The sequence below is a fragment of the Lissotriton vulgaris genome, chromosome 5, assembly GCF_964263255.1.
Source record: "Lissotriton vulgaris chromosome 5, aLisVul1.2, whole genome shotgun sequence".
Lineage (NCBI taxonomy): Eukaryota > Metazoa > Chordata > Amphibia > Caudata > Salamandridae > Lissotriton > Lissotriton vulgaris.
This window is the reverse complement of record NC_141693.1, coordinates 1858542539-1858569759: the sequence shown is the minus strand read 5'-3', so window position 1 is coordinate 1858569759 and position 27221 is coordinate 1858542539. Positions and strand designations below refer to the sequence as shown.

Sequence of the window (27221 nt, the reverse complement as noted above, 5' to 3'; positions counted from 1 at the left end):
AGGGGGGAGGATTGTGGAATATCAGTCCCGGGGGGAAAGGCGGAGGTCAAGGCGTGCGAATCTGCATATACCGAAAGTGCTCCCTATCATCAAGCTGGTATTCCAGTTTCAGGGCTTCAAAGGACTTCACAGTGCCCCTGGCCCAAAGATCCTCCACCTTACTGATCCCAATCATGTCCCACCTGTCAAACCCTTTCGTCTGCCAGAGGTTGCCCAATCGATCAGAGTCATACAATGGGGTCATACGCGTCCGCTTGCCACTCCAGCCCGTAGCCACAGTTGCATCCCTCCAGGCCCGCACTGCACACTTCGTAGGACCCGTAAGGAGACGGAATGGCGACTTCGAGTACGGGGCCCTATTAAAGTTGCCACCGGGCAGTAAAAATGTGTCCAGGGCAAAGGCAGGAGCGGGTTCCGATGAGTACGTTACGTGATTAATGGCGCTCAGGTGCGAGGCCCAGTAATAACGTCTGATATCTGGCAGAGCAATACCGCCGTCGTACCAGGGAAGGGTGAACTTAGACAGCGCAATACGGGCGCGGCCATCCCAGATCAATTGCCGCTGTAAACTCTCGATCTCGCGAAAGTAGCGAGCAGGGACCGGGTCGAAGAAATTCTGCAACGCATAGAGAAATCGGGGGAGCGACATCATTTTGAAAAGCGCCGCCCGGCCCAGCAGAGACAAGGGCAATTCACGCCATCGCCTCACATCTTGTTTGAGACGTCGGAGCGGAGCATACAGATTCCGTTCATAACGCACCGCAGAAACCGTAGAGATATGAATCCCCAAGTACTTAAAACCGTCATCCGCCACCAAAATTGGAAACCTACGAGGCAATGGCGGCAGAACCCCGGCTATGACATAAACACAGGATTTGGTCCAATTGATGACCAATCCGGAGTTCTTACCGAAGGATGTAAGAATGTCGAAGAGCACGTTCAAGGACTTTTGAGGGGAAGTGAAGTAAAGAAGGATGTCATCGGCATACAGTGAGACGCGGTCCTCTAGATCTGGCGTCCACCGGATCCCTTTAATCGAGGGTTCCCACCGGAGCCACGCCGCAAGGGGTTCAAGTGCCAACGCAAATAGAAGCGGACAAAGCGGGCATCCCTGACGGGTGCCGCGGCCCAACAGGAAGGGGTCAGAACTTCTGCCATTTACCACGACCTGAGCCAACGGTTGTTCATAAAGAAGCCTGACCCACGCAATAAAGTTAGGGCCAAAGCCAAACTTGGAGAGGGCCGCCCAAAGATAAGGCCATTCAATGGTGTCAAAAGCCATCGTAGCGTCTAGGGAGGCCACCACCGCAGGCTCCGTGAGAGTTGCAGCTTTCGCGAGAACACTATGAAGCCTACGCAGATTAAGGGCCGTGTTCCTATGCGGTATGAAGCCGGATTGGTCCGGATGGATCAGGTCACAAATCACCGTCAGTAGAAGATTGGCCAGAACCTTGGCTAGGATTTTAGGTTCTGCATTTAGCAGGGAAATGGGGCGGTAGGAGGTACAGCGATCACGAGGCTTGCCATCCTTATAAATGACCACTATAGTAGACAGGCGCTGTTCAAGCGGAAGGACTCCTGCCTCGAACGCGTCTAGAAACATGTTGCGCAGATGGGCAGCCATCTTATCCGGACGAAGTTTGTAGAGCTCGATGGGCAAACCATTGGGCCCCATCGCCTTGCCCGATCGCAGAGATCGGATAGCAAGGGCAATCTCATCCACCGTAAAGGGAGCCTCCAGAGCCAGGCCCTCCTCCTCCGAGACACAAGGAAGAGCTATATCACGCAACAGCAAACGGGAATCAGCCTCATCACGATCACTCACCGGGGTATAAACCTTCCGGAAATGATCAACGAAACAGTCAACAATCTCACCGGGGTCAGACACACTTTCACCAGATTCGCGAACAATAACGGGCACAACGCGATTCGCTCTTTCAGCCTTATCCAGCCATGCCAGGAGTTTGCTAGCCTTGTCACCCACATCATACAGCCGGCCCAATTGATTCGCTCGCATCAACTTAGCAGCATCGGTAACACAAGCCTTGTAATCCGCCTGCTTCAGCTCCAAAGTGTGTAATAGCGCAGGCGTGTCATCCCCACCCAGCTCACTTTCAAGCGCTGTAATTTCAGTCTCGAGGGCCAGAACGGCCTCCCTCTTAGCCCTCCGTTCAGCAGCAATAAGAGACAGTGCGGATCCCCGAATGACCGATTTAAAGGCCTCCCAGAGAACCGTAGGGGAAGACACCGAACCCACATTTTCATCAAAGTAACAGTCAATAGCCTTCACCAGTTCAGAACGGAGCCGGGGGTTCCGGAAGTGCCAGGGGGGAACAGGGGGAACTCTGTTATCACAAAGACCACGCACCTGTAGGAAAATCCTTGGCGCCCCCATTTCTACCTCCGAGTATATTTGTCATTGCGAGTTGAATCTGTATTACATATCGGATTTTATAGCATCGAGACCGGCCATGTTCTGGCTGGCTATTTGGAGAAATAAATTGGAGAAATAAATTTGCCTCCCTAACCCATGAAATCATAAGAGATTGTCTTAATTGTGAGAAAGGGATGACAATCCCTTGGCTCTCTGGAGTTCTTAATAAATTGAGCAGTGTGGGTAAAGGTCCTCTTTTCTTTGACCCCGGCCTAAAGACAAAAATGAAATAAAGTTTGCACTGTACACACTTTATAGCAAAGATAGATTGGCAAGGGAGCTAACTAAATCAACTATCCAGGCTTATGTGAATAAAAATCTGTATATACAATGGAATTGGTTGTATCTTACATTGTCAATGACAAACTGGGAAAGATCACTTCTGTTCAGTTTAAGGGCAGGCACCGTTAGATTTTTATTATGTTTCCCATTAGGGTTCGAGGCATGTGGGCTGCTGAATTCATATCTGTGCATAGATCGCCACCTAGTGTTGGGTCCGGATGATTGCACATTGTTGTCCTGGAAGAGTCTTCGAAGTATCACGAGATAGGTGGCTCCTCCCCTGGACTACAGTGCGCATGGGCATCGCCTCCATCCCCAGATTGTTTTTTTCCGCCATTGGGTTCGGATGTGTTTCGGTTCCCTCTGTCGGAACCGATAGTTGTTCAAATTCGACTCGAGACCAAAAGGTCTTTAGGCTGGGCGTCGGTATAGTTGCGTACGGGTTTCTTTCAGACTCTCAGCTCCGATCTCTTGCTGCCCTTCCACGTGCTTTCGGCGCGGACGGGCCTACACTACACTCTTGCTATGGAGCGGACTCCGTTTAAGAAGTGCCCGGTGTGTAACTCTAAATATTCACACCTCGACGTGCACCCTGTGTGCAATACCTGCTTGTCACCGGATCACCGCGAAGACACCTGCATGGCGTGTTCGAAGTTCCGGAGCAAGAAGACTTTGAAGATTCGTCGGGCCAATAGGCTCCAGGCTAAGTTGTCGGCTACGGCGCCCCCACCAGATGACATTTTCCAGGAATCTGTCGAGGGAGACGACGACGTGCAAGGTTCGGACTCTAATCCCGCATCCGAGGGGGAAACATACGACGAGGGTGCGGAGAACTTTGACGAAGTCACCGACGAGGTAGGGGACGACGATCAGGCTTTTGCCACGATGGGTGATAGCTCGGAAGAGGAGCATCCCCAACCAGACTCAGGGGTTACTACCCTTCATACGACCCAGGTCGAGGGATCGCCTTCGGGCCTTACCCAAGATCTAACTATGAGTCCTACGTCCCCGCCTCCGGGCCCGGTCACGGACATTTATGAACCATCACTTACGTCGAAGAAAACGAAAGTGAAGGCAACTGGTCACGCACCCTCGGATGCGGAACCAAAAGTGAAAGTTGCGCTGGTGAAGAAGGTTCTGGAGGCGTCAACTTCCAAGAAAACCAAAATGGCCGACTCGAAGAGCCACGCCAAGATGGCCGACCCGAAGCCCTCGGGGTCGGTGCCGAAGGTGAAATCGTCCGACGCGGCTGCGTCGGCTCCGAAAGGGGTTGTGGACCCGAAGTCGGCTCCGAAAGGGGTCGTGGACCCGAAGTCGGCTCCGAAGAAGCGTCAGGGCGACGACGCGCATAGCCATGGGGCGTCGGCCCCGAAGAAGGCGCATGCGGGTGATCGGGCTCTCGATGCTGAGGAGTCGCTCGAGCCGGTCAAGCCCTCTCCGGCCTTGACGAAGAAGGTGGCGGAATCCCTGCAGCGGATTCGAAAGGACAGTGTGGTTCCCGCGTCGGGCACTGTGGCGCCAAAGCTCACGCCTAAGCCGGCGAAGGAGCAAACGCCTATCCGTTTCACCCTTCCTCCCAAGTCGGCGCCGAAGGCCTTCGCGTCGAAGCAGAGTGGACCCTCGAAGGAGGTTTTGGCACCGAAAGCTGCCTTGGTGGTGTCGAAACTTCGACTCCAACCGCTTGCTGAAGAGGAACGTCGTGAGGTAACAATCGACGCCAACACCGGAAAACTGTCGCTCCTCAAAAGGAAGATCACGACGGAGCCGGCGTTGGAACATTTTAAGATCCCTCTCAAAAACAAAAGGGACTCTGAGGACTCTTCGGCTTTGGTGGAACCTGTGTCCCCACAAACCCTAGGACACTCGCCGACGCATTTCACCGCAGCCGGTGCGGACGAGGAAGATGCCGAGTACGACTATCCGGCGTACTCGGATCCGGAGGAGGAGCACGTTCCGTGGTCCGCCGGAGGCGACACGGAGGACCCGCAGTCGGGTCAGGACACTCAACTTTTTGCGGCCAAGACGTCCCCGACTGAGGACTCGACGGCCTTCAATGCTCTGATAGAGAGAGCTGCTGCTAACCACGACGTCGAGCTGCACTCGGACCCCGTGGATGTGGACTTCTTATTCGACACCTTCTCGGTAGCCGAAAAGTCAGTCAAAACGCTACCGATGCTTAAGGGGGTGCTTAAACATGCAACGGAGGTTTTCAAGGAGCCGACCCGAGCGCGTGTGGTCAACCCTCGCATCGACAGGAAATATAAGGCAGCGCCCACGGATCCAACATATATCAAGGGACACTTGCCATTGGACTCCTTGGTTGTTTCCAACGCTCGGAAGAGGGCGAACTCTCAAACTACTGGTGACGCTCCTCCCCCAGACAAAGAGTCCAAGATCTTTGAGGCCTCAGGCAAACGCATTGCTGCACAGGCAGCTAATATCTGGAGAATATCTCACACCGAAGCCTTGCTTGCACGTTATGATAGGGCCCATTATGACACCTTAGAGGCCATACTGCAACACTTGCCTGACCAATACAAGGAGGCAGGGGAGATGCTGATTCAGGAGGGTAAACTCATTACGAATGCATCCATCAAATGTGCACTGGATGTGGCAGACACAGCCTCCAGGGCTATCAATACCAGTGTGTTGCTTAGACGCCATGCCTGGCTTAGAATTTCGGGGTTCAAACCAGACATCCAAACTACGATACTGAATCAAACAGTGAATCCTGACCACCTGTTTGGCCCTGAGGTGGATGCCACACTGGAGAAAATGAAAAAAGATACGGAAACTGCCAAGTCAATGGGGGCTTTACAAAGTCAGCAGTTTCGGAGTGGTTCCTTTCGCCGCTCAAACTCCAGAGGCACCTCAAGGGGACAGGCATCCCAGTTCACACAATATTACAAAAGTAACACCCAAGCCTCGTATAACAACAAGAATAGAGGTGGTTACAGAGGCAATAATGTCAAGGGCAGGGGACGTGGCAACAATAGCTCCAGGTCCGCCGCCACCAACAAACAGTGACGTCTTGTCACTGCCCCCCGACCATACAACACCGGTCGGGGGGAGACTCCAGCAGTTCCTGCCGGCGTGGAAGTCCATCACCACGGACAGGTGGGTGAGGTCTATTATCCAGTACGGGTACTGTCTAGAGCTTACGTCCATTCCACCAGACATACCCCCAAGGAGCCGTCCTATGTCAGGCGAGCACTTGACCTTGTTGCAGCAAGAAGTTCTAGTCATGCTGCAAAAAGGGGCGATAGAGCTCGTTCCATTACAAGAGCGGGGAACAGGGGTTTACTCCCTGTATTTTCTGATTCCCAAGAAGGACGGATCCCTCAGGCCGATCCTGGACCTCAGGCCCCTGAACTGGTACATCCTCTCTGAGCACTTCCATATGCTCACGTTGCAGCAGGTGCTTCCCCTGCTTCAACAGGGGGACTTCCTGGCTACGCTGGATCTGAAAGATGCCTATTTTCATATCCCCCTGCATCCTTCCCACAGGAAGTATCTCAGATTCACGATCTTAGACCAGCATTACCAGTTCAGGGTTCTGCCGTTCGGGGTCACCACGGCACCGAGAGTGTTTACCAAGTGCCTAGCGACTGTGGCAGCGCATCTCCGTCGCCAGCACGTCCACGTCTTTCCCTACTTGGACGACTGGCTTATTCAAGCAAGGACAGAACAGCAGTGCGTCGACCACGTGTCACGCACCATTCATCTCCTGCACGATCTGGGATTCTCTCTGAACTACCCAAAGTCCCATCTCCAGCCCGCCCACGTACGACAGTATCTGGGCGCGACAATAGACACTCTGGCAGCCACTGCGCAGCCGAATTCAGTGAGAATCGCCAGTATCCAGGCACTGATCCAACGATTCAGACCCCAGCACCCGCTTCCAGCGAAGGTGTTCTTGCAGTTGATAGGCATGATGGCCTCCTGCATCTCCATTGTCCCGCATGCGAGACTTCATATGCGTCCGCTTCAGGAGTGCCTTGCACGTCAGTGGACTCAGGCTCATGGGCAACTGACAGACCTAGTGTTGGTGAGCGGTCGGGCATACAACTCTCTGCATTGGTGGAATCCACAAAACCTTTGCAAGGGCCGACCATTCCAAGAGCCTGTCCCACAGATTATCCTGACGACGGACGCCTCTCTCCAGGGATGGGGAGCGCATGTACTCCATTACACTGTGCAGGGACTGTGGACACTACAGCAAAGGAAGATGCACATCAATGTGTTGGAACTGATGGCAATCTTCATGGCCTTGAAGGCGTTCAAAGTACATCTGTGCAACAAAGTTGTGTTGATCCGGACGGACAACATGACGGCCATGTACTACATTCAGAAGCAGGGAGGCACACACTCTCCACAGCTGTCTCATCTGGCTCAGAGCATGTGGAAGTGGGCCATTCAGAGGAACATCTTCCTCATGGCAGAGCATCTCCCGGGCAAGGACAATCAAATGGCGGATCTGCTCAGCAGGCACAGCCATCAGATGCACGAGTGGGAGATACATCCATCAGTACTCCAACCGTACTTCCAAAGGTGGGGTCATCCAGAGATAGACCTGTTCGCCACAAAGGAGAACGCAAAATGCCAAAGCTTCGCCGCCAGATTCCCACACCCCCAATCACAGGGCAATGCGATGTGGATGAACTGGTCAGGCAGATTTGCGTACGCTTTTCCCCCAGCACCTCTGATACCGCTGGTGGCGCGAAAGCTCAGGCAGCACTCGATGACTCTCATCCTGGTTGCTCTAACGTGGGCTCGCCAACCATGGTACACCACGTTTCTCGAACTGTCCGTGGTGCCGCATCAAAGGCTTCATCTCACTCCCAGCCTTCTGACGCAGAGCCATGGCGACATTCAGCAGCCAGATCCGCAACAGCTCAACCTGGCGATCTGGCTCCTGAAGTCCTAGAGTTTGGCTACCTCAATCTTCCTCCCGATTGCATGAACATCATTCGGGAGGCAAGGAAGCCCACTACCAGAGCTTGTTATGCGGCTAAATGGAAGAGGTTTGTCATCTACTGTGCTAACCACAATATTGACCCGCTAGATGCTTCCATTCAAAACATCATTTGTTATCTTTTCCACCTGTATCAATGCAATCTGGCATACTCTTCCATCCGCATTCACCTGTCTGCTATGGCAGCATACCTCCAGAATAGACAACACCTGTCACTCTTCAGGGTCCCTGCTATCAAGGCCTTTCTGGAAGGACTCAAAAGGGTCATTCCACCAAGGACCCCACCAGCTCCAGAATGGAACCTCAATGTGGTTCTTACAAGGCTGATGGGTCCTCCCTTTGAGCCACTGCACTCTTGTGAGCTTCAGTTTCTGACTTGGAAGGTTGCGTTCTTAGTAGCAATTACTTCGCTACGGAGGGTTAGCGAGCTGCAGGCGCTCACCATCCAAGAACCTTTCTTCCAGGTACATGCTAACAGGGTGGTGCTCCGCACTAACCCTAAATTCTTACCCAAAGTGGTATCCCAATTCCACTTAAACCAGACTATCGAATTGCCGGTGTTTTTCCAAAACCCAGAGACGCTGGCGGAGCGCATGCTCCACACCCTTGATGTTAAGAGGGCCTTGATGTATTATGTAGACAGGACAAAAGATTTTCGCAAAACCAAGCAGCTTTTTGTTGCTTTTGCCACTCACCACAAGGGAAACGCTATCTCTAAAGCAGGGATTGCTAGGTGGATAGTGAAGTGCATTCAGATCTGTTACGCTAAAGCTAAGCGCACTCTCACTATCCCACCGAGGGCCCACTCCACCAGGAAGTTGGGGGCCTCTATGGCTTTCCTAGGTAACATTCCCTTAGAGGATATCTGTAGAGCAGCCACATGGTCTACCACACATACTTTCACTAAACACTACTGTGTAGACGTGCATTCCAAACAACAGGCAGCTGTTGGTCAGGCTGTTCTAAAAACGCTTTTTCAGACTGCTGCAGCTGGCACGGGCGGCCGCCGTTAATGGAGGGACTGCTATGTATTCTATGCACAGATATGAATTCAGCAGCCCACATGCCTCGAACTTCAAATGCTACTTACCAGTATGCATCTGTTCTTGGCATGTAGGGCTGCTGACATTCATATCGCCCACCCTCCTCCCCGGCGCCTGTAGCAGCTGCAGAATTCATTCATTTACATACATATGCTCATAGCATGGTCATCACTCACATTCTTCACTCCATCTCTGCCAATGGCTAAAAACAATCTGGGGATGGAGGCGATGCCCATGCGCACTGTAGTCCAGGGGAGGAGCCACCTATCTCGTGATACTTCGAAGACTCCTTCCAGGACAACAATGTGCAATCATCCGGACCCAACACTAGGTGGCGATCTATGCACAGATATGAATGTCAGCAGCCCTACATGCCAAGAACAGATGCATACTGGTAAGTAGCATTTGCATTATTCATCAATAAGATCTGAAGATAAATTGTGTCCATGTGATGGTATGAGTTTACAAAATGATTTACATTTTTTCTTCTTTTGTAAATTTGATCAAAAATACATTAAATAGTTTCTAGTTCCATATTTTAAGAAGCATAGACCACTTTCTTTGGAACAGTCTTATTTGATGCTGCTAACTTTGAACAATGATGAATTGATATTCCGCACCAGCACTTTTTTGAGAGTTATTACCTATGTACGTAAAACAATGGAGTACCCTTAGTAAATTTCTGTATTATCACTGCTAAAATAATTTGTAATTCTAGTAATGTGTGACGTTTTAAATGTATTTGGAATCATGGTTATTTTATTGGGATTGTATATTTGTACTGCTTTTATGAATTAGACAAAATTCGAATAAAGATTCTGAACTGAACTGATATTGGTAATGATTTCTTCTGCCACTTAATTGAAGCACATTAATGCAATCTGTCTACTGAGAAGTACACACTATTTTGCTTTCTTTAAGCAAAAAAAAAAACATCTCTTTTGAAAAGGGATATCCCTCCCCCTTGATCTGCAGAGCAATTCGTTATTTTTAGTGTTTTCCATTAGGTTAGGAAAACATTCCCTAACCCAGGATGGGTGTGCATTTCAGTTATGCATTTCATTCCTTTTTCATGCAGCCTTGTGATATGTATTTGCTTTCTATTGGTCATTTTGCTTTTCCACCCACTATGTAAAATGTAAGCCGGTAGGAGAAATCTTAATTCAATCAATGCTTCTAGGGTAACAGTAGTCAGGAAATGTGACTGCCATCCCCAGGGAATCAGCCAGTCCTCTTGTGGTTCTATTGCAAATTATTTTCCTCTTGTAACTCAATTCTCATAAAGGAGGTGGCTTTATAGAGGCTTGAACCACTGTATTGTTGATTGGTTTGATGGCATGCCAGCGTCAGAGGTTTTTTGGTGATTGCATGAGCACTCAATGGGTTTTTGTAGCTCTTATGAGATTTCCATTCTTGAAGAGTGTGGTGAAATAATCTATGTGCTGTATCACATGGGTTCAATGCAGCTTTCGTGTGTGAAGTTGTATACAGCAAAATCATACTACTTTGAAGGGACATGAACGCGATTCCTGTCACCTTTCACTTTCTGCTGACTTATATGTTCACCCTCCTCTTGTTGTGCGTCTAAACTGCCATGCAAATTTGTTTCTTTACTGTAACATATATGTTGGAAAATGTCTTACTCTGTTTAACACTGCTAAATGTCAGTGGTAACACAAAAGTTTTCTTTTGGCTGTGCAACATAATTCTTCTATTAAACGAAGTAGCTATTAATATTGGAGTTTATACCATTCTTCTCTTCTCGTGTTGGCTTGGATTCAGAGCTGTCAAAAGATTTAAAATATTTTTACCCACAATTCCAGATGTGTCCAATGAGTGAAGGACCTCCTGCCTGACCACAGATGCTCTGTTTGCTCAGTGGATGCGAAGAATTGAGAAGATGAGTTCCCTCTTGGAGAAGCTGCACGCGAAGTTTAACCAAAACAGGCCATGGACGGATACTATGAAGCTTGTGCGGCAAGTTATGGTGAGGCTCGTTAGTGCCACTCTGGTGGTGTCTGTGAGTGTGGCAGACTGCTGCTTTGTCATTAAAGTTATTGCTTCGTTCTCCTTGTCAAGCTGTCCTCCGCGAGTTGTACATTTGCTACTGTATCCTGCACAGTTGAGCTCTACTGTAACACTTCTTCACAGCAAGTTGTTGTTCAGCAGTTCTTATGACAAGTGTGTGTTTTGTAACTTGAGGAAGCCTTATTTATCATTCGCACTTAATCTTTCATGGCTCTTACAATCACATTTGACTGTCGTTTAACATAGTTCCTTCCATAGCATTCAGTTTCTGCTGTATGCCCTTGCTGTCTGCTGAAAGCCGCTGTCACACCTCTTTCCTCGTCTGTTTAATATGTTGGACCTGCTCCATTACATTTCTGTATCCCATGGCATCAGGACCTAAAAACTGACCGTTCTGGGGTCTCAGAAGATGGTGTTAGGAGTACTTGAATTAATAAAACATCTGTTAATTATTCTGGATATCTTTCCTTTATCTTGTTGTTATTCAGTCTTGACCACTGCAGAAAATGCTGATGATACAAAGTTTAGTTTTGGCTTTACACAAAAGCAACATTCTAAAATGAATTGTGATGTTGTCGTCGTCCCCCCCCCCCTTCCTCGGAATGGGAACGTAAGCAATCCAGCCTAGTTTTGGCTTTATTTTGGGGGTAGGTTGCTGTAAGTGGCTCTGGTGCGACCAGACTTTTTTCCCCTCTTCCTCACTGCTCAACTAGAAAGTTGAGCTACACGTCACTGATGAGGTTCTGCAAAGCCAAAATATTTATAGGCTGCTTGTGTTTCCTTTAAGAGGGATCATGTAATGCTGGTTTTTATATTCACGGTCTGCAGGTGTGCAGTGCCCAAAAACTAAAAGAATCAAGTTGTTGTACTATGCCTAGGTTGATGATACCCAGTCTTTAAAATGTTGCATATTGCTGTCTAGGGCATAATGCGTTCTAAAATGGCGCTTTTTGTGTATAAACACACACAGCACTCAGCTGCCCTTGTGCCTAGGTTGATGATATCTAGGTCCCTTTAAGCATACAAGAAGCATGAAGGCCTCCCACCAGGCAGTAATTATGGCTATTGAAAATACTAAAGGCCACCTTGCGTACATCCAGTACAACACAGATATACCATTTGGATGGTTTTCACTGTATTCGCAACATCACTTCTATCATGATACTCAACACACTAACAACAAACGGACCACACATCCCAAATCTGCCTTGCAATTTGGATATCACAGTACCAAAGAGCACCTGTCACAGCCACCCAGCCACACTCAATAAACTGGACATTTTTAATGATGCTTAACATTGCCCTTTCTCAAACAAAGTACATTATTAAGATACCTCAATACCTTTATGTGCACAGCAAAACAAAAGACAAATGTTATTCAAAGTGCTCTCAACTCTACAGCCCTTCCCTGTGCACCACACCAACATCCATGTTAGAACCTCTTAAATAAAGTTAGCTTGAACGTGGCCTTGTGCACACAATACAGCATCATTCTAAACTTAACACATTGAACGAACTCTACTCACCACACCGAGTCAAACACCAACAAATAGGCACAGATTATTCCGAGATCTGCATAAGAAATAGGCCATATATAGTGCATTCACGACAATGCCAAAATAGTGGTAGTTGGCACTAGTTAAATGAGCACATAACAGATTCATAAAATGAGAAGGACAATATTGTAACCATCCCTAATATTGAAGGCTATAGATGTATCCTGTAGCCTATGAGGTTTATTCATGACTAGCTGTACCCTGCCACACGTTGCTGTGGCTCAGTCTGGTTAAATGGAAGAGAAAGAAAAGAGTAATCGCACGTTTGTAATATTTTTAATTTCACAATGCTTGTGGGCACACAATATGTTTTTGTGACTATTGTCACGTTGTGTGTATATATAAACATGTACTAATGTTGCAAAGTGAACCAACTCCTCCCCGCTCCCTCCACCCACTTCCCGGTCTGCCATGCTGACACCAACTGTTCATCCTAATATATGTAGACTATAGTCTCCATGCGTCCCTTGTAGTTTTTGCTGGAACATTGATATTTTTATGTGTCTGTTCGGGCTTTCGATTAAAAACACGTGCATATTTGGCATGCGCGTATTAGAATTCAACGTTGTGAATATAAAAACACCCCCCTATTCGAATCCAACGTTGTGTGAAAATTTCAAAGCAATCGGTGAAGAAATTTCGGAGATTTGCGATTTTGAACAATTGAACATTTACATTTTTATTTATATAGATAAGCCTAAGTACTTCGGCCCAGTACCCATTTCTGTGTGCAGTTACCTGAACTATGAAGCTATAATAGCTGAGATTAATTCACCCATTTCGTCTTAAATATTTTATTATTCACATGCTGGAGTCTCCACAGATATGTAGAAGGCTACAAAAAGCAAAACTTGATGGTGACGCAGTGGTGGACATTATATTGTTTTTATTAATGAAAGAAGGGTTTGTTATCAGAAGCCTATGGTTTCAACTTTCTTGTTGTCATTTTCATGGTTGTGTTAAGCATTACTGTATCAGTTTCTGTTGCACCAGTATTTGGCTTTGGTGGCTTTGTTGATATTAGAACAATTAACCACTCACTCAGTGCACTTTTTCTTTCATCTTGACACAGGACAAGAGGGGTGTGCTTGGCCCTGGTGGACATCCACATTTGGTCAGCTGCTTGGAGAGCCTCCAGAAGGCCCTGAAAGGTAGCTATCAAGGCCTATTTGTAAGTGATACCAGCATGAAGAGAGTGTGACTCATCTGTGTTGTACTTTGCTATGGTCCATGGACTTTTAAGTGGCAGGCATTTTAAAGCATTCTAGTGCACCTCTGAGCGAGATGGCTGCATGAGCAGTCCCTGTTTACACTTTCCTGTTTTGTGCTTATTTTTGTAAGTTTGCACCATTACGATTTTGAATTCCGGTGTAAAGCATTTTATATGCTAAAATGTGAGGGAAGACATTGCATAATATTCTGCATGTGATTCTACCCTGTTAGCAAATAGCGTTCATGCAGATGCAGGGTACATGCGGATGCCTTGGTTCTTAATAGGTTGTGCTGTGGTCCACCTTTAGGAAAGGTCCCCACTCAGAAGAATACTGTGCCATCAGCTAATGATTCACATAGTTTAAAGGGATGAACAACACAGGGTCTTGACTCCTAACCCAGCAAGACTAAGCCAGATATAAGTAATAAACAACACAAATGCAAATACTGGACTTGACTTTCAAAATTTTCTGTTAACACCTATATGAATAAAACATAACGGTCCGTGTGTGTGTGTTTGATTGTAGGATGAATGGACTAGTCAAAGTTTGGAGTGGATGAGTTGTAAATATGTACAGTGAATATATGTGATTGTAATTGATTGTGTTTTATTGTATATTTTTGTATATGCACAAAAAAAAGTGGTTCTGAGAAACAAAAAAGTAAAAAGAAAGTGACCAGTGAAATAAATAAATAAATAAACTAGTGACATTATAGTAAACAAACAGTTATGTTTTATTCATATAGGTGTTAACAGAAAATTTTGAAAGTCAAGTCCAGTATTGGCATTTGTGTTGTTTATTACTCACATAGTTTAAAAGCAGTGGAATAGTTCTGCAGCGTAAACCACTTTGATTATGGAAATACACGGAAATGCTTCAACGTATGATTAGGTGGTGTTTTAATAACATTTCCTTATTAAATGCTAGCACCTTCGCTGCGGCGGCTATTCCGCCGCAGCGCTAACGTTCGCGGGGGTGGGGGGGCGCGCGGGTGACAGAACCGTTCCGTCACGGCTCGCGGGTGAGCTGTGCTTTTGACGGAACGGTTCCGCCATGGCCCCGCCCGCTTAATGAAATGCGCCGCGCAGGCGCGGCGGCCGGGCGGTGACGGAACCGTTCCGTCATGAGCACAGCCCACCCGAGGGGCGTGACGGAACGGTTCCGTCAGTAGCTTCGAAGGAGTTAAATACTTAAAACAATTTTGGAGGACGCCCTTGGGCACTTGCTTTACCCCACCTGTGCTAACTTGCATATTGGCTGCTGGAAGGAGCAGGTGATACATGATGCAGCCTTTAGTGTCTGTCTGGAACATGTATTAACGTCGAGGAGGTTTCTAGATGAACTGTTTGTTATATGATGGGGAACTGAGGGGAGTGCTAAGCAGTTTGTACATGTTATAAACCAAAATTACCTTAATCTGCACTTCATTTGCCATGTGGGTGTAATTGAGATGGATTTTGTGGATTTAATTGAATATGTCATTAAAAACAAGGTTGAGACAAAGTTGTATTGAAAACCAACGGCAGGGAATAAACTTTTGCTTTCCTCTAATTATCCATCCAGCAAACCTATAAGAAAGTATCCAATATGAGGATATCCGGAGAATGAAGAGGAAATGCAGTGCAGACACAGGTACAAAAAGGCAGCAGAAGAGGCAGTGCAGATATTTTTACAGAGAAGTTGTACAGATGAAATAGTCAGTTCAACTTGCAAGAAAACAAGCAAGAGGAGGAGGCATAGGATTCTCTTTGCTGAGAGAAAAGAGTACAAGGAAGAGAAAAAAACATAATTTTAGATTCAGAACTACGTGTAGCAGTGAACAGATGCAATTGAGGAGATTCTTACAGAGGCATTGGCATTTATTAATAAATGATCTGATGTTAGCAAAAGAAGACCCCCAGAAGGCCCCTGCTAACTTTCAGGAGAGCATATTTAATGAGAGGTAGCCTAGTGACTAGCAGTGTCCCACAAAATACACCGACAATATGGCTCAATAAAAAAGAGAGGCTTGTCAAGTGTATTAAATACAAAACACGCCAATACTGGATAAATAAAGATACCTATTATGCCCCATTTGAAAGGAAAACAAGAAAAATCAAGTGTAGAAACAACAAACGAGCATTTGCAATGCAATTGGTCCCGCTTCTACAAGAGTTGGAGCTATTCGCGTTGTAAATGACAATGCCTTTTATTTATGTGTTTTGAAAACTTGCAAGAGGTGCATAAACATGCACTTGCTACTTATAGCCTTTACTTATGAGAAGCAAGGCTGGCAATAATTGCGCCTCTTTTACTGCCAGCCTTGCTTCTTGTAAGCAAGGACTATCTGTACAAAGTGCGTGTTTACGCACCGCTTGCAGGTTTGCAAAGCACATAAATAAAAGGCATAGTCATTTACAATGCCAATAGCTCAAACTCTTGCAAATGCGAGAACTGTTTAATTGCAAGTGCTTATTTATGTTAAGGATCAGACTCAGTGTGAAAGTCAAAGAGAAATGTAACAAACCCATGTGCAGAATAACAAGAGGAGTGGGACTAGACATAGTGACAGGTTGTTTTCTTTTTATAACAATGGAAGAACAAGTATGTTCAGCAATCACCCAGAAGAGTACAGTGGAGAAACAATTGAGATGTGAGATTGTAGCACACTTGTATTCAGGTTTAAGAACCTTTAAACAATAGGAAGCATGTATGTAAATAATGTGACTCCTCCACTTTTGTGATTCATGGGACAGAGAGTGTTCCTTTTTTTTTAATATGTGAACTGTATATCCGGTAAAGGAATTAGGAACGAATAATAAGAGTTAACCAAGACCGTGAGTGATGGAATTGGCAAACAAAAGAGATACGTACATAGTATTAGAATTAGGAAGGATGCAAAACAAAATACTCACTGCAAGAAATATTTATAGAAGCATCATAAATGGCATTAACTAGTGGACAGAAAATACTAGAGAACGGCAAAAGAACCAATAGATTCCTCTGAATTGTTACTTCCTCTGGTGGTTCTGAGATGATTCAGTGGCAAAAACTATTTACGCTTCAACCTTAGAGACGATAACAAGAGCATAATAGTTAAATTCCATTCACCAAGGATAATTTAAATATTGGACTTGAAGATTTTTATCATAATTGATTTATCAATGATATACCTTCAAACGTACCTGCATCCAGAGCAGGAAGTTTACTGCTTCTGTTACACTATTCAGTTGTTAGCAGTAAAAAGGACGCCCTTTGGATTAGCATCCACAGAGGCTGTTTTATAGAGATTCGTCCTTGAGTTATTTATTAAAATAAATTATAAGTAAATGGCGGCAGCATTTACTTGTAAGCTGACATCTTAGTAAAGAAGGCAACAAGGGAAGAACATGATAGAAGATGGGGAAGCTGGGTGAGGTTTTGGGGCGGGCTGGGAATGGGCCTGGGGTGGACCGCTGTCCCTGGGGAGGGAGAGGCTGGGGTGGGGCGCAGTGACTGGGGTGGCTGGGTGAGGTTGTGGGGCGGGCTGGGAATAGGCCTGGGGAGGGCCGCTGTCCCTGGGGAGGGAGAGGCTGCAGGAGGAGGAGGGATTGACTGAGAAGGCTGGCAGAGGATGTGGGAGAAGAGCGCATTCCTCGCCTAGACTGGGGAACACCCGGGGCCTGAGACACACAACGCAGCAGGCTGCCACACACACACCACACCTTGCACACATGCTGACTCGTGCTTACACACCCACACTGACACTATCACACAACTTGCACACACACTGACACTCTTCCACACACCTGTTAACACACGCACACCATAACTTGCACACACCCATACTTTTTTTTTTAGTAGTAGTAGAATTTATTTGTTGATTAATTAAAATCATTACAAACAAGAAAAAAGAACCAACACAAATCAAGCAAACAAATATACACAAAACTATTAACATCCTTAAAATGATCCACCAGTAATGATAATAACATTTCCATAAAAAATATTAAAACATTACAAAGAAATAATTAAAATGCATTATACTTGTTAAAATGCCTTATACTATCAGCAAACACTATTATAGCAGCATGTAACTAAAGTGACATGTGTTAGCAGTGGGAATTATAAATACAAATGTTTAGCTGTTTTCCATTTACTAGCGATAATAAAGTGCAATGTGCATACCTAGATTAGATTGTACTAATAGTCCCTTAATCTGGAATAACACTTTTCTTCAAACAAATCTTTAGTTATATTCCTTAGATATTTTATCTCGAAATACATTTACTTACTCCATCAACTCTTTTGAATTTCTTTTCTGCAATAATGATGAACTTAACAAAAAGATAAATAAGTTTAATATTGACCCCACTCAAACAGGTAATAATTGCTTGCCTACATGTTCTAACTCCTAATTCATTAAAAATCGGTTTTAGGATAGTCTTTCGAGCGTCTGCCAATGCTGGGCATTAAGTTACTATATGCATTATTGTTTCCTCCCTTAGCCCACAAAGCCTGCAAATATTCGATGACCATTGATTCTCCCATTTTGGAATTCCATCCTTTGTCGGATATCTTCCCAACCTCAAGTACATAAATTTATTCTTAAGCAAAGGTCGTAGATGATATGACAGATAGGGTTGGGGCGACAACCTACCAAAAGAATTAGCGATGGACCAGAAATGATTTTTTTTCCTTAAGTCCTCCTTATCCGATATAGTCGTTAGTAATGTGGCCATTTGATTCATTTCTTTCTTAAAAACTATTCTACTCCTCATTTCCTCTTCTAATTTATAGCAATCAAAATTACATAAGCATTCATTCATTTAAGTACAGCTGCCAATTTTTTGAATATTCACCTTCTGAAATTTCGAGCCAACACAGCTTTGCTAAAGATCCTTCCTCCGAACGGACTAATGATAATAAGGACTTCAAAAATGCTGATTGACGTGCCAGAAATTGATTCTTCAATCCAAATTCCAATCTTATGTTTGCACGACGGATATATGTAGGGATCTTAAAAACAGTTTTATATGTTCTAATTTCTATATCGTCTAGCAACTTTGCGTCTTTGCCCCTAAAGATGATTGAGCAATAGTCCAAAGATGGAATTAACTTTGCTCTCATCACCTTCATTAGATGTTCATAGTTAGGGCATGATAATTTGTCTCTTAATTTTCTAAAAAGCAAATGCGAAAGAGCAACCCCTGGCTTCAAGATTATCAAAATGCTGTCTAAATATCAGTCCGTCATCAAAAGTAATCCCAAGATATTTATATGATTTCACATTTTCAATTACCAGGCCGTTGATATTCCACTCTTTAATCCTCGGTTTCCCTTTTCCCATAGTCATTATTTTTGTCTTTTTTTTTTATATTAATTGTTAGTCCATTTTGTATGAAATAACAATTAAAAGAATCAATTAACCTTTTTAACCCTATAGCTGTTTGGCTCATTAAAATGGTATCGTCTGCATATTGCAAATCGAAGGCGAATTAATATTTTTAAAATGAGCTGGCAAATCTGCCATAAAAAGATTAAAAAGGCAAGGAGCCAAGACACAGCCTTGTTTCAATCCCACATTAGTAGCCAAACGACGGGTCATATGTTTCCCGTCGCCAATTTTGATCTGCACCCAGGTGTCGGAGTATAAAAGTATAATCATTTTAAATAGAGTTTCCGGTATACCCCAATTCCTTAATTTCCACCAGAGAGTATTTCGCGGCACAGAATCAAAAGCGGCTATTAAATCAATAAAACAAACATATAGTCTTTGCATCCTAGTTTTGGCTCTCTCACCTAACAGTGTTAATAAAATTAAATTAGTATGTTGATTCACCCTTTCTAAACCCAGATGACTTATGCTCGAACATACACACACACACCGACGTGCTCATGCACTTACCCACAACTTAGCCCACACGGACTCATGCTTGCACATACGCTGGCACACCTATATTTTGCACACACATGGACTCATGGTTGTACACACATACACACACACACACACCTACAGCTTGGCACAGCCAGGGCTCTCACAGGCTGCTCCACACACAGGCATGAGAGCACACGCACAGCCAGGCATTGCACACACATGACACTCACACCGGCAAACGCATCCCAACAACTGGTCTCACAAACTGACACATTCAAACACGCAGACGCCCCGGAGGGCACGCACTCACAACTGGGCACAGCAAGCCACATCCTGACACACCGACCTACCGGAGAGTTGCACTGGCATGCCACAGACTCACCCACCTATCACAGACCCCTCCAGACACACCGACCCACCATACACTGGGGTCTCGAAATCCTCTTCCATACCATGTCAATTCAGCACAGTATAACACGCACACAGCATTGGTTTGGGAACCATTGAATTAGAAGTACTACCAACCAAATGGAAACTGCTATGCGCCAGACGTGCAGAGTAAGACTTTGTTCCCTGGCCTGTGCACACGCGTCACCTGTTTTAAGCCTCATGCAGTTTCACTTTCTCAATGTGCCCGCGCAGTTTTCTGTAGAATTTACTTAACTACGTGACGTGGATCAGCTCAACTTCTATCACTACGCACAAGTGATAACTGAAAGTTAAATGCTTTTATCCGGGCAGTGACCGGCTTCCGAGAAATGTCATCCAGATACAGCTGGATCAGTTGGGTGAGACCGGCAGGTGACTGATTCTGTGTTTGCGTGCCAGGCAGATGTGAAGATCGGCCGAGCACGGTAATGGTGGCTGGCTAGTTGGTTTCGGGGCGAGGGTCTTGTTCTGATGAACACCCGTGCTCAGCTCGGGATGTCCTCAATCCCCCATCAGTCTGGAGCACTGGTAGGCTTTGTAACAACGTAGTAAGTATCGCGCGGGGGAGAAATAAAATTGTTGAGTATTCAAACAATCCTTTGTAACCACCCAAACACGCTCTGGGGAAGCTGGGCAGTGGTAAAGGGCCAGGGGTCAACGTGGGTAGTGAAGACGTCGAAGGAAGAAGTTGGCGTTTGAGCCCATTAGATGGGGTGCATTGAGATTGGTGAAGTGGTTGAGATTGTGATTTGGGGCCATTTGAACGGTTGTTGAGCGGTGTGTCGGACTGCTACGATGGCGTGATGTTGTATAGTCTTGTATTTGCGCTTATCGGGAGCACCAAATCAACCAAGAGTGGCTTTTTGGCTTAAATTAAGGGGTGTGGTTAGGCCAGAGCAGCTTTGGGACGGCTTTCATGTTTAAGCATGTTTAAGCAAACCAAATGCAGCGTCCCACGAGTGGTGCAAGCGTGTCAGTTTGGCGTCGGGCTGTGGAGGCGAGCGCGGTGGGAGCACGCATTGGCAGAGAACAGACGGCGTGAGCGTGCACATGGGCTGTCCGGGGAAAATTGCACATCTGTCTCCCTTCCGAGCCAAGTCGACAACTATAGATCTCGCCTAGGCGAGCAGCGCATGGTGCTGGGTCGCTAAGCAAGATCTAAGAAAAGTGAGTATGTAATGTACATGCTAACTTGTCCATGTGGGAGCACTGTTGGTAGCAGATCTTGCCAGTGCACAAGCGAAATACATAAGCATATTATAGCCATAAAAAATAAGAATGCTAGTTATCCAGTGTCTTGCCACTTTTAAGAAGGGAATAAGAGGGAGGGCGAAGGACTCTGGTGCCTTGTAGTATACTCTATATCAAGAGACCCCTGAGGAGACGATGGGGAGAAGGCTCGACGAAAACTAGTCAAGGTACATATTCGAGTTGGACCCGACTATCCCCTACGGCTTAAGTATGAAGGAAGACCTTTATCTATATCTCCAATGAACAACGGCATGCACCATAGGAAGCAGCAAGCACAGACTCTTAAATGAGACGCTTTAGAGCGAGTACAAAGGAACATCATGAACCTTTGAGATTCAATGGATTGAGCCAGTAAGGGGCAACAAGAGGACAGCTGTAGGATCAGAGTGATATTGGCTTCTGTCTCGGCCGGCTATTCATTGCCGAGTGAATGCGCCATTTTGTAAGTCTGCCGGGGGCTCTGTTGGAAATACTGCAATGCACCCTTTGATATTATTCTGTGCCTGTTGGTGGCGGTGATTTCATTAGGGCACAGAATTTCACTTGGTGTAGTTGATGCGGGGATTAACACCTATCGCCGAAAGGAGCTGTCAGCGTGATTTTATCTGCTCCGTTCTGATCGAGTCTTAAAGCCGCTCGGGTGCGCCCGCCATTTTTTTCGCGCCACTCGCGAAATAACTAATTTTAGTTTTAGGCTTGTTGGGGAACGTTGTACTCACTCAGCATTCCTGGATGGTTGTTTCCAGAGGCCCTGAGTTGTAGACATTAAAGCCTCTACCAGCCGCCTTACATCTGCTCCAGAAGCCGTCCATGCCCCTGAGCTCCGAGGTACGCCACCGTCTGTCTCCGTCAGGCCGGGCAAGGGCGACTCACTTTCCTCATCGTTTGCCGCGATTGAACTCCGCTAGTTCTTGCCCACAGGTCGACCTCGTCTACTGATCCGCAGTTCTTCCGTGGCAAAAAGTGTCACAAAAGTCACGGGGTGACTAATGGGTGATGAATAGAGCGCGCCAAACCTACAGTGATCATGCAGGAGTGTGACAATATGAGCGGGACACTGTGCAAGAAGTAAAGGTGCAATGGCGACTCTCCCTGACATAGAAGCAATCTCTCACACATAATAGAGGAGCATATGAGTGCACAAAGCTGGCAATCAGGGCGCAATAATGAGTGGGTGCACAGTGTCACAAAGTGGTCTAACCTATAATCAGCGAGAAACTTCTTGTGGCAAGGAAGTTCACGACTAACAGGGTGGATACTCGAACTGTTGCACGACCAAGCAGGAGATATTGCTGTACACTTCTGAATACGCTACTAATGAATATGCTCAATAATACCTGTGAGGCTCCTCTGGAATAAATGTCACATGGTAATGATACTAAGCTAGCTGTGACGCCCCTCATACTGACCTTGTAATTCCGGATAGGCACGCCTAAGTAGAATCACCTACTAGAACGCACCTGTATTCATCTGATTTTCCCCAGCGTTTTCTGAGCCTGAAGTGTCGCCTAACACACCGAGACTACCATGGGGGAGAAGGAAACCCTGAAAAATCTCAAAAGACTTAAGGTTGAACCACCAAACCCTGTATCACCAATAAAAGGGAAAAAAAGAGGTTAACGAAGCCATAGGCCTTATTCTAAGCAGACTTGAAGAAGTACGTGACCTTGCTAAGTCCACCAAAGATGAAGTTGCGGACATTAGGCAAGACATAAGGGACACTAATGCCCGATTATCGGAAACTGAATCACGGATCAGTCGTCTAGAAGATGTAGAAGTCACAACTTGCAGGGACCTCAAGTGCCTCACTATATCCTCGGATCAGATGATGAGAAAGCTATCTGAGTTGGAGGATAGGAACAGGAGGGGCAACCTTCGAATTTTTGGCATACCGGAAGGTTTAGAGGAGGCCTATGATTCGTGTGTTTCATTCCTTGAAGCATGGTTCACAAAGGCTACTAACATGACTTTCACCCAACCTCTCGAATTTGATAGAGCACACAGAGTGCCAGGAAGAATAACAAAGAGCCAGAAAGGTCCTAGAGCCATAATATGCAAACCCCTAAGATACCAACATGTGAAACAGATACTCTCCTTTGTGAGGAAGAATAACCATATTCTGTGGAAAACAAGTAAAATATATATCTCACAAGACTACAGCAAGGAAACCGTGGAAGTGAGAAAGGCCTTCCTTGCCATGAGACCGCAACTGAAAACCCTAGGCCACCAATTTGGCTTTGTGGGACCTAGCAAATACCGAGTGACTATCCAAGGACAGTCTCAAATATTCACAGACCCCAATAGTCTCAAGCAGCTCCTAAATGGCACCGGAGATTTGACTATGGACACCTCGTCGACAGAAGAAGCGGGGGCATCGGGGGGTGGGGGGGTGGGTCAGCTTTTGGTCACTACTGAGTATCCTTTTTTTTGTGTTGGTGTACGCTTCAAGTTGTTTTATACTACGCACACCCACCATTCTATGTTACCAGACAACATATTTGTAGGACTGTTTCCTATTTTGTTAGAATGCTACGGTTCTGCCACTAACACAGGCAGTTACATGTCTACCGATTACACTGAGAGAAAGACAATTATTTCGACTCCAAGTGTCGACATGGATCTGCAAGTCATAATGGAAGATGTTACTCCATGCGACAACGTTTCATTCATTCTCCAAGACTGAATCTTGCTTCTGCCATGGATGTTACTGTGTCAAGTTTACTAGTTTGATACTGCCACAACTCTTGGCCCTTGACTCTATATATCAACATATAAATGGGTAGGCTTAGACAATAAGCGCTTACTCCACTGTCAATGTAAGTCCTATATGGGATTTATACGAATCACCTGACTATCCAGCTTCCAATGATGTTTTGTTTCGACTCTTAGTTTTTGCTCACAGTGAATACTCAAGAATTCCCCAGTCACCATGCCTATTGCTTTCTTTTGGGGAGGGGCGGGTGGGTTGGGGGTGAGCGGGGGGGGGGGGGGTTGGGAGGGGGCAGGGAGGGAGGGGAAGGGGGATTGTTCATTCTCATTTTTCTATTTTTCTTGTATTTCATTTTGTCAATCTTTTTGCTCATGGTTTCATAAGCTGCTGCATGTCATTGCGAAGGGATGTGAATTATTGCCACATAAATGTTATCTTTATCGAGTATGGGATCAGAATTGTCCTTTTTTTGAACACTGACCAACTTATTCTGAAGCAAGTGATGACCCACTGGTCCTTATCATGTTTACGCAATCTCCGCCAGTTAAGAAACATGCGTACTAGACAACTGCTTGGCACACTCCTGATACTGATGACCCACTAATCGACTATGACATCGTCTATAGTTGATACCCCGCTGGGGGTTACAAAATTAGGTAACCTGAAAATCCTCTCCCTTAATGTTAAAGAACTCAACCAACCGGTCAAGCACCAAAAAAAATTAATTACCTACGTAGGCAGAAAGGGGATATTGTACTTCTGCAGGAATCCAAACTGGACGCCAAGCAGTTTCACACACTTAGGAATAAATATTTTTATGAAGTAGCAGGGTCAGAGGCGATTTCGAAAAAGAATGGCGTTTTGACACTAATAGCCAGACAGTCCAAGGTGGAGCTGCTATCCTCATCGGCTGACACTAAGGGAAGGTGGGTTACAACGAAACTGCTCAAGGACAACACTGAGTTCTACGTCACAAATGTTTTTGCCCCAAATACCTGCGACTTAGCATTCTGGTCAGATCTAACGAAACAGCTAGATACCATCCCTGACTCCGCGGTTCATATATTAGCAGGGGATTTCAATCTGCCAGCCGACCCGACTCTTGACAGGGACTCAAGGTGCGCTTTCCGAAGTAGCAAATCACATAATGCATTTACTACCCTATGCCACAGGTTTCATCTTGTGGATTCATGGCGATTGCAGAACCCTGATGGGAGGGAATACACCTTTTACTCTTCCCCACACAATTCTTTCTCCAGAATTGATTATTTATTCATTACAAAAAATGCTATTCCCAGAATAGTGGAAACGAACATTGAGCCCAGGATCCTATCTGACCACTCTTGTGTATCACTCACTATCTTCAACACTATCTCCAACACGAAACCCTCAACTCGCCAATCACTATGGCATCTGAATGAGGAAGTCCTCGAAAAAGGGAAACATAGGGAAACCATTGATAATATAAAAGACAACCTAGAAAACAATAAAAAGGGGAACACAACTGACTTAACTCGGTGGGAAGCACTGAAGAGCACTATTAGGGGGGTTATAATTAAAATTAAATCAGCCATGTATAGGAACTGTAATAAAGCCTTGGAGGCCTTGGAAAAAGAAATTACCATCCTAGAGACCAAACACTTGAGAGAGAGAGGAAGGACGAAACGTTAAACAAACTAGCTAACAAAAAGTATGAATACAATAAAATAGTAAGAGAGAGAGCAGGTGTCTGGCTAAACAGAAGGAAAAGGTTTAAAATATGTGATTCTAACAAGGCTGAGAAAGGTTTAGCAGCCTCAGAAAAACTCGATTGACTCGGTCTCGGATAAATCGGGGGTAACCTGCTTGGACCCTCTTAAAATTGCAGAAATATTTAAAGAATTCTATGAGGACCTATATGCAATAAACGCACGTGTAGACAAGGACCAGATTAAAGTTTATTTGGAAGACTGTGCACTACCATCTCTTCTGGTCGAAGATCAAGATGGACTTAATAGCCCAATTTTGATCACTGAAGTAGAAGAAGCCATAAAATCTCTGAAATGCGGAAAGGCCCCAGGACCTGATGGGTTCACGGCTAAGTTCTACCCGTGTTATTCCTCTATATTGTCCACCCCACTCCTCCACCTTTTTCATGAAATTAACGTAACAGGCGAAGTCAACGGCACGTTAGCAGAGGCTATAATAGCTGTCCTACCTAAAGAAGGGAAAGATGCCACACTCCCCAAAAACTATACACCCATCTCCCATATCAATCTGGATTGTAAGTTACTAGCATCAATTCTAGCCAAACTGCTCCAGAAAGTCTTACCGAAACTTATACATCCCTCCCAAGCAGGCTTTATGAAAAACAGGCTGTCCAGTGACAACACTAGAACTCTGGCACATGTCCTTGAAAAAGCTGCTCTCCATACTACACCAACGGCGGCAATCACACTATGCTGAGAAGGCGTTCGACAAAGTGGATTGGACGTATTTAGAAGCTGTCTTACATAAATTTGGGTTAGGGTCGTCCTTCATTAAACTAGCTGTGTCCCTCTACGCATGCCCCTCAGCCAGAGTTAAAGCAGGTGGGTCCTTTTCCTCATCTTTTAGACTGCAACAGGGGACTAGACAGGGGTGCACCCTCTCCCCTTCGCTATTTCTTTTAGCCATAGAACCATTTTTATATCACATTCGCAACAATAAAGACATTTCCAGGATACACTTTAATGAATGTACGATAAAAATAACAGCATATGCAGATGATGTGTTGGTCGTCCCGGAAAAGGCTGACGAAGCTATACCAGCGCTTATGGACAATATTGTAGAGTTCTCGAAAGTGTCCGGGTACAAGTTAAACAAAGACAAAACAGAAGTTAAATTATTGAATAACCAAGGAGGTAAAGAAATTATAGGGGATACCGGACTGACATGGCAGCCAGTTTGCTTTAAGTACTTGGGGCTAGACTTCGAAAAGGACCTCATTACTACCCTCCGTAATAATGAGGAACGGCTCCTGAAGAAAATATCTACATTACTGGATGGGTGGTCCCCTAAATATCTATTGTGGTGGGGGAGAGCTGAGACACTAAAAATGATGGTGACACCATTGGTCAACTACCTAGCAAGTATGCTCCCGATGACATTCTCTGAAGATTTCCTGCGCAAGGTGGACAAACTGTTCGGTACATTCTTATGGCAAGGGAGGAAGCCCAGGATATCAATGAGGAAGCTTCAGTTTGCTAAAGATAAAGACGGCCTGGGTCTCCTAACTTCAGAAATTATCAAACAGCCTTCCTGTGCAAACAAGGGGTGCAATGGTTGGTTGACAATCCAGACTATGTGCCACTATGGATAGATATAGAGAGATCTCTTCTTGGTAATGCCCCACTCTCTGCGTTACTCAGTATGACCTTGTCACACCTCCCTCCCTCTAAATATATTTTATTAAAAACACAAGACGGGCCCTGTTAAGATTAGA

The 27221-nt window shown here is 45.6% G+C and overlaps 1 protein-coding gene across 2 annotated transcripts in view; it reads left to right on the top strand.

Moving 5' to 3' along the window:
* The window catches only part of MED1 (mediator complex subunit 1), a 459486-nt gene that overhangs the window by 55083 nt on the left and 377182 nt on the right, over positions 1–27221 (top strand). Inside the window, exons 3-4 of one of the 2 annotated variants that reach the window (XM_086924344.1) lie at positions 10558–10721; positions 13391–13469. In XM_086924344.1, coding sequence (XP_086780470.1) covers positions 10617–10721; positions 13391–13469 — 184 coding nt within the window. In that variant the 5' untranslated portion in view covers positions 10558–10616. The remainder of the gene's footprint in view (positions 1–10557; positions 10722–13390; positions 13470–27221) is intronic. The other variant, XM_086924345.1, reaches the window with a different exon arrangement.